Below are 12,104 nucleotides of genomic sequence, written 5' to 3'. Positions count from 1 at the left end.
CTTAAGGAAGGAAAGGGCTTATTTCTGCTTGTAGTTCAAGGGGCACTATATGTTGTGGTGGAGAAGGCATGACAGTAGAAGCCGGGGGTCTTCTGGTCACAGGACATCAGAAGTTAGGAAGCAAAGAATGTTGGAACTTCATGCTCAGATTTCGCTCTCCTTTTTTTTTTTTTTTTTTTCCAAGGTAGGGTCTCTAGCCGAGGCTGACCTGGAATTCACTATGGAGTCTCAGGGTGGCCTTGTACTCAGGGCAATCCTCCTACCTCTGCCTCTCGAGTGCTGGGATTAAAGGCGTGCGCTACCACGACCGGCTTCTCTCTCCTTTTTTATTCGGCCCAGTATCTTGCCCATAGAATACTACCATCCACAGTTAAGGTGGCTCTCCTTATCATAATTGATTGTAATCTAGATATTATTTCACAGTTCCGCCCAGGGGCTAAACTAACTAGAAAATTAATCATAGGCTTCTGCTCATTTCTTAGGTGAACCTAAGTTCTGTGAAATTGACAATCAATGTGAACCATCACAGCTTTCTAAGTTCCAGGAAAGAAACGCTGAGGTAACTGTTACTTTCCCCCTTAAACAGATGGGGACACTGAATCCTAGAATTTTGAAATGATCCCAGACTTTGCAACAGATAAAGAAGGCTCTGCTGTCTAGAGAGTAGTTTAATAAGAAATGTATTAATCACGATATATAGATAGATAGATAGATAGATAGATAGATAGATAGATAGATAGATAGATAGATAGAGACAGAGACAGAGAGAGAGACAGAGAGACAGAGAGACAGAGGGAGAGACAGAGGGACAGAGAGAGAGTTATAGAACAAGAACACATCCCCTTTTCAAAACATAACCTAGCAGAATCCACATCTATTAAATATTAATTGTGGGCTTTATTCTTCTGCATCTGCCTGGTTTCACATAGGAGAGAGGAAATTGTACAGGAATGCCACAGAGCCATATGTGCCATGTATAAAATAAAATCAGCATCACTTCCAGTGTCTTTAATCCACAATGCACTTGTTGATATTTACCATTTAATACAATATATATTTCCCTTATTATTTACTGATGCTAAACTCACTGATGCTAAATGATTTATGAATCCATTTTAATATGCATTTTGCATCTGCCAGGACAAGTCTCTTGGGACATTTTTACTGACCCACCTGTCATTATAGTAGGGTAAACAATGTCACCTTTCTGGTGCACTATGCATTACAAAGAAGTTGCAAAGTACACTATCCATCATGCTGGCACTAAGTAGGTTTTCAGAGTAGATCTCAGCTATCACAAATGCTGTTTTGACTGTTACCAGAAACACAAATTGGAGGCTTATACAAAACGATCATATGATGAATGGACTTGACAGCTCTTCAAAGGAAAGGGGTCCTCCTCTTTGGAAAATAACCTTGTCAAAAGCAGAAGTTGCGAGAAGCTTTGCTGGCGGCCAGAAGAGAGTAATTTAAGAACTTGGGAATGGTGCTGTCTGGTAGACAGGAATGCAAACTGAATGTATACCAAATCAAAGAGGAATTATGCCTCAGACCTTGGCAGCAACCAGGCAATCTTGATTTGAGTTAGGGAACAGCCTGAAGGTGTACACAGAGTCACCAGTGTTCTATTAGTGATCATATGTTAGTGTAGATGAAATAGTATCTCTATAAAACATATGCATGCTATGGTCAGCTAGACATTGCTTTATTTTTGAAACTCATACCAGCATGGTTTGATCTTGACAAAATCAGTGTTACTGGAATGTACTTTCTACAGATATTTCTACTATTATGGACTTTGTGTAACAGTTTACCTTATTAATATAACTGTTAAAATAACTTGTCTTCATCTAATATCTTCATCTAATTTGAATGACTAATTCTCAGATTCCTCAAATATAAGGTGTTTGGTTTTATCCATAACTGTATTTTACTTCCTTTTGTTTAATCCCTTTTGTGGGGCTGGATATATTGTTCAATGTTTAAGGAATTTTCCTGTGAAACCAAAGGACCCAAGGTCAAATCCCCAATACCTATGTAAAGCCAGATTCATAAAGTGGCACATGCATCTGGTGTTCATTTGCAGTGGCTATACTCATTCACTCTTTTTCCATCTCCTCCTTTTTTTTGTCTCTCTGTCTTGCAAATAAATAAAGTATTTTAAAAATCCTTTGTTTAAGCTTAATATTTCTACATCTATTCTCAACTTTAATTTCTGCCCTTTAGTAGTTGCATTGTTTACATGACTTAAAACTTCTCCTTATTGAAAGTTAGTTTTATAAATTACAAGGGATAGAATGAGTCCAAACAAGGATTTATAAATTCATAGATATTTGGAGAATCCCATAAATATGCAATATATTTTTATATATAAACTTAAGGAAAGTTTTAACATTTATTTCTGATAATATACATAAGTAGAAAAGTTCTGTGTATGAAATTTCTTTAGTCTTATTTTAACTCCAGCCCATCAAACCAGCAGGTTATTTATTGCAGAGGCCAGACTGAGGCAATAGAATGCAAGTATCGTTTCATGACTTTCCCACATCGGCATGGCCAAGAAAGAATCAGGATTTGCTTGGAGAAATTGCCAAGTAAGTGGATGCAGATGACCCCAATTCAAGGACTTTCTGAAACCCCCGAGTGTTTGCGGTTTGCTGCTTTGGGTGTGACTTTGTCCATCTTGCTGAACTTCAGCCACTGTGAGTAAAGGGGAGAGGGGCCCCCTGTGAGGCACGTGAGGGAGGATAAGGAGTCTGAGCCTCAGCAAAAGTCACAGTCATATAGCTCAACAAGGAGGGGCTGATGGGGAGGGGGTAGGTCATGGATGAGCCTAATAATGGTACCAAACTGCCTGTACTTGCAGAATAGAAAACTAATTAAAAATAAATAAATAAATAAATAAATAAATAAATAATAAAAATGTTTAATCATAAAATAAGTCCACAGCTGAAAAGCCAAGAGAAGGAAGTGACTCCTGTTTTTTTGTTTGTTTGTTATTGTGATTAATATACACATGTTTTTTCTTCATTGTCTACTAGAAATAGTATATGTTATCACAACAAAGTTCTATACTAGAAACAGTGCAGATATTTAACATTAAATTAAATTCTAATCAGCAGTAAAACTTCATAAGTTTTTGATGGATATGTGTGGTTCTGCTTAAGCCAGGATGTGTTATATCACAGGCCAAGAGCAATGCTAACAACTGTCCAGTACTCCTGCATCTTCCCAGTTTTCAGTAACACCCCCCCACCACCACAAGAAAAAGTCTAGTAGGAACAAGCTTTTTAAATTCCATTATTTTAACTATTTTCTTTTTGTATTTTTGGTTATTTTTATTTATTTATTTGAGAGAAACAGAGATGCAGAGAGAGAGAGAGAGAAAGAGAGAGAGAGAGAGAGAGAATAGGCACGCCAGAGCCTCTAGCCACTGCAAATGAACTCCAGACACATGCACCCCCTTATGCATCTGGCTAAGTGAGTCCTGGGGAATCAAGCCTCAAACTGGGGTCCTTAGGCTTCACAGGCAAGCGCTTAACTGCTAAGCCATCTCTCCGGCCCTATTTTGACTATTTTTGCAAAGTACTTAGCGGTTAAGCACTTGCCTGTGAAGCCTAAGGACCCCCTTTGAGGCTCGATTCACCAGCACCCATGTAAGCCAGATGCACAAGGAGCACAGGTGTATGGAGTTTGTTTGCAGTGGCTGGAGACCCTGGTGCACCCATTCTCTCTCTCACTCCCTATCTCTCTCTGCCGTTTTCTCTCTCTGTCTGTTGCTTTCAAATAAATAAAATAAAAATTAAAAAATAAAAATAAATAAAAACACATTTATTAAAATTACAGTTTTATGTTGAAGAAAACTATTGCATATGTAAAGGAATCCAGTGATCACTTAGGTTTCCAATGTAACTCGCATGCCATGTCTATGATAGTCTGTGCTTTGCCCTACAAAACTCACATACATCAGTTATTTGATTCACACAATGACCTGAGGATGTGGAACTGGGATGATGCTCATTACAGAAATTAGGAAGTTTAGAAGTGAACGGCCAATTACCAGTGAGCAATTGCAGAGTTTAAAAACCTGTCCCTGTGTCTGCAAAGCTTTCCACCCACTCCCCCACCCAGGCCAATGAAAGTCAGCACCATATCCAGCTAACACCAGAAGATGGAAGAACAGGCCATACCCTGCCCCCTTCCACATGTGTTTACCACACAGATGTCAGAAGTGTTGCATTTCAAAGTCTTAATGTGTGAATAATCACATCCATTTCCCACTTCATTTTATATGTGCATAAATATTCCCAAAGACAATTCTTTTGATTTCTGTTCTTCTTCTCTATATCAACATAATAAAATATGCCTTTGAATCAGAAGTGAAATTTGCTTGAACAATATGAACTGAGGAAAATGTGATAACTCAGTTGCACATTCAACAGCTTTGAATTAAATTTTCCTAACAGGTTTTCACTTACAAATTATGACAAGGAAAGGGCCAGACAGTCCCAGTCATTCTTGCCTTCCCTGGCATCTCCATGCCTAGTATATTACATGGTTACTTTTGTATGTTGTTTATTTCCAGTTAATTCCATTTAGATGAAAGCTGTTGTTTCCTAACTCCATTTCACTAGAAATGACAGAGACAAATAGTCAAATTACCTGGAGCTTTCCTTTGGCAGAATAGGCTGCGTATGAATGGAGGAGATCTTGGCTACTGCCCACTATGGCTTCTTCATTGCAAGGCTGGCCATTGGGATAAAAGCACTGGCCACTGGAACTGAGTGTCACAGTGCTGGAAGAAGGGCCTGGCAGGTCCAGCAGTGCAGAATAATTGGCAAACTTCACATCTTCAAGGCCCAGAACAGTCCACTGAGCCTTAATCTTCTTGGAAATTTCCATGTCATCTTCACTTTTGTAAAGTTGTACAAAATTCCTGAAAAAAATTTGAAAGATAAGGAAATTATTTTTTGGAGATATAGATATCTGCTAATATGTACTAGGTGAGCAATTATTAATAAATGGTATGGGATATTGAAAGATAAATATAACAAGATCCTACCTGAGGAAATTTACAGTGCAATGGAGGAGATGGGCTTGTACAGAGAGTACACTTAATGAAAGCAGAATGAATTAATGTCTGAATGGAAGTGCTAAGAAAGCACCATGGTAACAGAGATAAATATGGAACAGTTCTTTTACTAGTTCTGACTTCTATCACCATTAGTTTTAAAACTAGCTGTCCTATTTATTGAGATATTTCTGCACAGTGGTTAATATGATGCCTTACATAACTGTCGATTAACATATAGGTACTGCTAAGTGACACAATAAAGCATGTTTAATACAATTTGCATGCCATATTACATGGGGCTATGTACTAAGTTAAGATTCAACAAAAATCAGTCTATTGTAGTAACACCAAAACACCTAGAGCCAAGCCATAGGCAATTAAGGCTTATATAGTGGGATCTGTAAATAATGTACTGATTGCTTTATCTATCCCATCATCCCAGACAACACCAACAACACATGTGCCATGGAAATTTTAAAAAATCAATGTACATATTATTTAATATTACATTTTATTTCAAAATCAAATCCAATTAAAAATCAAATTAAATATATACATAAATATGAATGAATTGGAATTTAAGAAAAAAATAATGTTGACAGTTTTTTATTTTGTGACTGTAAAAAAGGACCAACTTTCTTACACATCTATGTTTTTCTTATGGTAATTTTTGTTGCTTTCAGGCCTAAGTGTTCATTTTTACATTGTTTTTGCCGATCACATTGTTTTTCTAACATTACACTTATTTCTTTCAGAGCCTTGCTTACTCAAGGACAAAAACTGGCAAAGGAATAAGGTGCTGGAGCACTGTGGGAAAACATTACTGTAGACAAAAAATAGGTCTGTTGTTTTACCTCGGATGTTAGCCTGTATAAGAAGATGTATGGATAAGCCGTTTCCTTGTTCTTTTATATATTTTTGAAAGTACTTGCATTATTTATTTTCCTTTGATCTTTTTAAATATTGATTTTGATGTGTACACAATGAGAATTAGATTTCATGAGGAACATTTTTATTCCCACATATAACTAAATCACCTAACCGATTCATATTTTTACTCTACCTCCTCCCAACTTCTGTTTACAACTTCCCTATGTTTACTAGGGATGCCTTTTCTCTGTGCTATCTGAGACAGAACAGATAAATTGAGTTAAAACTCCCTCCATTTAATTAAAAAAAAAATCACATTTCTGGAAGGCTCACCTACCCTATACTTGGAAGTTGTAAAGTGACCTCTCAGAGCATACATGTCATGCACGGTATTTCAGCAATATATCTTTAACATTAACAGAAAAATTGAGAGGAAGTTTGAATGTTGCAGTAAACGTTATTTTCTTCTCTGGAAGCTGGCAGATGAGCACCAATAGTGAGTGGGAGTGTTGTTTCATTGTTTAGACCATTTTTTGGTCTCACTTCCTAAGTACTTTATGATGTGTGCAACTCAGCAAAATTTGAATGTTTCAAGACGCATGTATTACACAATACCATATGGCCTTAAAAAGTCAAATCGCATACTCCTTCAGAAGCTCAACTGAAGAATTGGTAATTTTTCCCAATTTCAGAGAATATCAAGATATTCTTGAGTAATCATTTAAAGTCACTGAGTGGCTTTTTATTTCAGTCTATATTTAAAGAATATGTGTTTTTTGTGCACTATAGCTTCATTTTGTTATCTATGAGATGATCTAAATATAGAAGGAATACATAGCTGGGCATAGAGGTGCGTGACTTTAATTCAAAAACTGGGGAGGCAGAGATAGGAAAACAGATATGATTTCAAGGCCAGCCTGAAACTATAGAGTAAGTCCCAGGTAAGTGGAATTAAAAGTGTGACCCTACCTCAAAACAACAACAAAATGGCATATATAAACAGAAATAGAAAAATAATGAAAGGGACAACTAAGACTACATTATGTATTATATTATATTTAATATTCAATATTATATATTGAAGCTGCTGAATATCATTTTTGATCTAAAACTCACCTTGGTAGCCAAAGTTACCATTAATCTGATATTAATATTTTGATGTCATGTTAATATATATATGTATATTTATATATATAATTTATATATATTATACAATATTTTTATGTTTCACATGAAATTTTATATATATTTATATAATATAAAATATATAAATTTATATATATGTATATCACAATTATACTGCAATTTTATGTGTCTTACTTTTGTGCAATTTGTACCACATCTATCTCTATATATTGTTGTATTATTTTATTAATTTATTTGTAAGCTAAGACAGAGAAAAAAGAGAGAGAGAAAGAGAAAATGGGCTCCAGTGACTCTTGCCACTGAAAACAAACTTCAGACACGTGAGCCACTTTGTGATTCTGGCCTTATGTAGGTTCTGGGGAATCATCCCCAGTTCATCAGGCTTTGCAAACAAGTGCTTCAATCCATGAACCATCTCTCCAGCCTATGGCACCTTATGTATTACCTGTTTTGTAACTTGTTCTTATTTAACACTGAGCATTCAGCTTCTGGGTTTCCCTCAGATGTTTTACCAATTCTCCTGAGAACAATGTTTGAAAATATTTCCCAGTGGTCATGATTACAGACAGTGCTGCCTTGAATATTTTTATTTGCATTTCCTCATGCTCACACATGAGATTTTCCACGTCAGGGATATTTGGTGTATAAGGTGTGTACCTGTATAGCCTTAGTAAAAAATGCCAAAAAGGCTTTTAAAAGTATTATGATTACTCTTAATTCCATCTCTTAAACACAGTTCTTATTCATTTGGAGTGTTACTTTATTTATATTATTGTGTTTTATCTTCTGTGAGTAGGGAATTGTATGAAGTTGAATCAAATGGTGGCTTACTGGGTTACTACACTTGGAAAGATTCCTGTTTGATTGGTATTATTGTATAGTATCATTACCAGGATATCTAGTGCCTGGTAACCAATGATGAGAATATTTTGTTGTGATTTTTATGTCACATTGCCCTGCATCCCCATAAAGATCTGTTCATGAATTCCTTAGCTGTCCATGTTTCCTCTTTTGTTCAGTAAACATTATTGGCATTTGCTCATAGTCACAGAATTTTCTATATATTCTAGATAGCCCTTTGTAAGTCATATAAATTATTCAGAGTTCTGACTTCTGTTCATTTTTAATGTGCTATCTTATAATGAAATTCTTTCATGAAATCTATGTCCAATTGTTGACACATCAAAGTCAATATTTAAAATAGGGAAAAAAGAAACAGGAAAATAAGTAATGAAAGTAACATCAAGAATGAATAAAATAAGTGGGAGACTGTTTATTCATACATCTTATGTAGGCCAGCATCCAAATTATGTCAACAGACATATCTTTTGTCTCCAGTAATGTTTTCCCACAGTGTTGAGTCTAACTTCTTATTCTTTTGCCAGATTTTGTTCTTGAGTAAACAAGGCTCTCAAAGATATAAGTGTATGTGAGAAAAACAATGAGATTGGCAAAAAAAAAAAAAAAAAAAAAGTTAAGATGATGACTTTGGTTTGAAAGCAGCAAAAAATTATCATAAGAACAACATATTGATACAGAAAAGCAGCTGGTCCCTTTTTAAGCTACAGAATTTCTAATATAATATATAGTTTGCTCATTTTCTGATCCACTTGAGAAATCGTTCTCAAACCAGAGGTCATGAATTTATTCTCACTGTTTTTTTGGTTTCTAAAGAGAATTTAAAGAATTTATTTCTGTATCTGAGGAAAGAAGAAGTGTGAGTGCGCAGAAGCATGGGTGAGGAGCAAACAGATAGGAGGTGTGAATTCAACTTTATTCTTCCCCACATAAATACCTACGCTGGACACACTTCGTCAAATTTCTCACTAACATGTAATAGCAACCCTGTCATGTACAAGTTTCTGTAGGATCATGGGTTTATCTGAGTTTCCAATCTCCTTACTCTTCCAGTTCCATCTTCATAGTGGCCCCTCCTTGTTGAGGTATGTGGGTCATGCATTGTGGAGTTAGCCCACGGTTATGGGTAGGAGGAAATGTCTCTGTATATATTTTGTTGTTGTTGTTGTTTTTGCTTTTTTCAAGATAGGGTCTCACTCTGTCCCAGACTGACCTGGAATTCAGTATGCAGTCTCAGAGTAGCCTTGAATTCATGAAGATCCTCTTACCTTTGCCTCCTCAGTGCTGGGATTAAAGGCATGCACCACCACACCCAGCTTAAATTATTCATTTTTTTCTCTCATTTGTATGCCATAGGTTTCATACAGATACAGAAAATCATATAGGTATAGAAATGAGAGTATAAACAAAACTGCCTTTGAGGGGCTGGAGAGATTGCTTAGTGGTTAAGGCAAGCACCTGTGAAGCCTAAGGACTCATATTTAATCTCTCTCTAGATCCCATGTTAGCCAGATGCACAAAGGAAAGACAAGTGCAAGGTTGCCCATGCCCACTAGGTGATGCAAGCAACTGGAGTTCAATGGCAGTGGCTGAGCCCCTGAGCAGACAGTTCTATCTTTCTCTCCTTCTCTCCCTTTATAAAAAAAGAAAGAAAAAAAGAAAAAAGTTTATTAAAAAACTATCTTGGGGGGCATGATGCCAAATGTGACAGGGGATGAGAACTGGGAGGGTATTGGCATATGGTAATATGCTCAGAGTAAATTTAGCTACCTCCATGAAAAAAGGCATTATGAAATAATAATTTAAAAAATATATATATATATACAAAAGTATTCAAATTTATATATATATATGTATATTCATATATACTAATATATATACTTTGTGTATACAGCTGTGATGTTTAAATTCTGTTTTCAACTTGATCAGATTAGAAATTGAGTAAAGGACACACCTCTTGGAAAAGGCACCTGTAAATGTACCTAGGAAGGATTAAGTAAGAGAGCGAGTCTTTACTCCAGTGTGAATGGTCCTTCCAGTGGTGGAACACAGTCTTTTTACCTTGCTGCACTTGCTAATACTGCATTTATCTACCCAGTCTCAACTGTCCTCTGAGGGTACTGGCACCAAGTATCATCAGCCTTCCAATATAGACTAAAGACCAGGAGCTCTCCAGAAAATATTCAGGCCTTCAAGATCAGATCGGGACTGCTGAGTCATTTCGGTTTGTAGATTGAACAGCTATTGTGTTCCACCAGTCACAAGCCTGCAGGCATATATTGTTGGACTGACCATCCTGTATCTTGTAAGCTACTTCCTCAAATCCATTTTCTAATATATATGTATTCTATAAGTTCTGCTTGGCCAGACAACCCTGGCTAATGCAGTAATGTACTTACTATCCATTCAATGTGCATTTAATACATTTAACCTTTGTTCAACCCAGGAAGACTGGAAACCTTATATCATAGGGCAGAGCAGGAGCAATGACAGACTCAGTCATTTGCTAAAAGTAACACAGCTAAAGATGATGGATAATAGTTTGAACCTAGGAAAATCAATTCTGGTGTTCAGTGTTTTAGGTTTGAGTACTGATAAGTCTAAGGAGAGAATGGGGAGTGAATTTATGGTACTATATAAGCTGGCTTTATTAAAACATGTGGGTTTATCTCAGTTGATATTTCTCACATATTAAGAAGTCAAAAGATTCCTTGTGATTATTTGACCTGGTGCTCAAGGGGATAAAATGCTGTGAATTGCATATTATGTGTTAGAGAAGAATTAAATAACTAAAGTATGGATGGGCTTTTTAGTCTCTTAATTTTATTTTGAAAATATAAAGTCCAAACTTGTGGTACAATGCAGCACAAATAATCATAAGAAAGAAAAGGTTGGAGAGAGAAAGCCTTTATGATCTTACCTACGTGACCCTGAGACCTTAATGCCACACCAAATGAAACCATGATTCACTTAGTACACCGAGCACATAGTTTCTCAGTCTTAGCTAGTGGCTGAAGAGGAATGAGAATGTTGAGTGTTAGAAAGACATATCTGAGTAAAACAATTAAAAGTTAACAACTTTGATATCTAGCTTGGTAGGAAAGTGCTTGCCTAGCATGCCAAAGGCCCTGGAAAGGTTAGAGAGAGGAAGTATTTGAGAAGCCTCATACTTATGAGAAAATGAGTAAGGGCAATTAATGTGCTATTTCAAGAGTACAGAGACCAAATTTTACCATTTGAAAATCAAGAAGTAAGCTGATTATAAATTCCATAAAGAAAGTATCACAGAAGCAGGTTATCTGTGAGACAGCATAACACTTCTTTCGTGATGAAGGAATGCACCACATGTAGCTGGTTCCTCTGCAAGTAGTAGAAGGCATGTTGATGGGATACTGTGATACTCAATAAATACTTGTTTAATTAATTTTATATTCATGCTACACTAAATTTCTGCAGGCAGCCAAACAAGTTTGATTTATGTAGCATACACTGAAATAAAACACACGGGCAAGATAGCTATGCTTACCCATAACAGAAAAGTTCAATGCTATAAGAGTAACCCTTTCACCCTTCCATGCACTTGTAGAGGAGGGAAGGTTGTATCTGGTTAACATTAAGTGCCTGTCACATTGCAAGGCAAAACATAATAGAGTATTACAAGATGAAGCATTTAAAAACAAATTTTAGAAAGAAGAAATTTGACTCAGTAAGACAAAGACTATGCAAGACATGGAGACTAATAAGATTTCATACAAGGGATCAATCCTGCACAAGAATATTGCACTTAATGTTAATAGTGTCTGCTTCCTGATATTCTTTCTCATTTTCAGGGAGGACTGTGGTCAAATACCACTTGTCAGATGAAATTGCTTTAATTTATCTAAAATAAATCTAAAAGCATTTTCAAGCAAATGAACAAATTAATCCAATCAGTTACACATTAAAAATCCTCAGCTACAGGCTGGAGAGAAGGCTTAGCAGTTAAGGCATTTGCCTGCAAAGCCAAAGATCTCTGTTTGATTCTCCAGGACCAAAGTAAACCAGATGCACAAGGTAGTGCATGCGTCTGAAGTTCCTTTGCAGTGGCTATAGTCCCTGGAGGGCCCATTCTCCCTCTCTCTCTCTCTCTTTCTCTCCCACACTTTCAAATAAATAA

At 36.2% G+C, this 12,104-nt stretch overlaps 1 protein-coding gene across 3 annotated transcripts in view; it reads right to left on the bottom strand.

Annotated features, from left to right (window-relative positions):
* Positions 1-12,104, bottom strand: part of Naaladl2 (N-acetylated alpha-linked acidic dipeptidase like 2) — a 1,016,062-nt gene that overhangs the window by 585,602 nt on the left and 418,356 nt on the right. For all 3 annotated transcript variants that reach the window (XM_045130167.1, XM_045130166.1, XM_004652077.2), the window contains one exon: positions 4,663-4,936. In XM_045130167.1, coding sequence (XP_044986102.1) covers positions 4,663-4,936 — 274 coding nt within the window. The remainder of the gene's footprint in view (positions 1-4,662; positions 4,937-12,104) is intronic.

The sequence above is a fragment of the Jaculus jaculus genome, chromosome 11 (assembly GCF_020740685.1).
Source record: "Jaculus jaculus isolate mJacJac1 chromosome 11, mJacJac1.mat.Y.cur, whole genome shotgun sequence".
Lineage (NCBI taxonomy): Eukaryota > Metazoa > Chordata > Mammalia > Rodentia > Dipodidae > Jaculus > Jaculus jaculus.
Note: the sequence above shows the minus strand (reverse complement) of the source record. Positions and strands in the feature narration are given on the sequence as shown.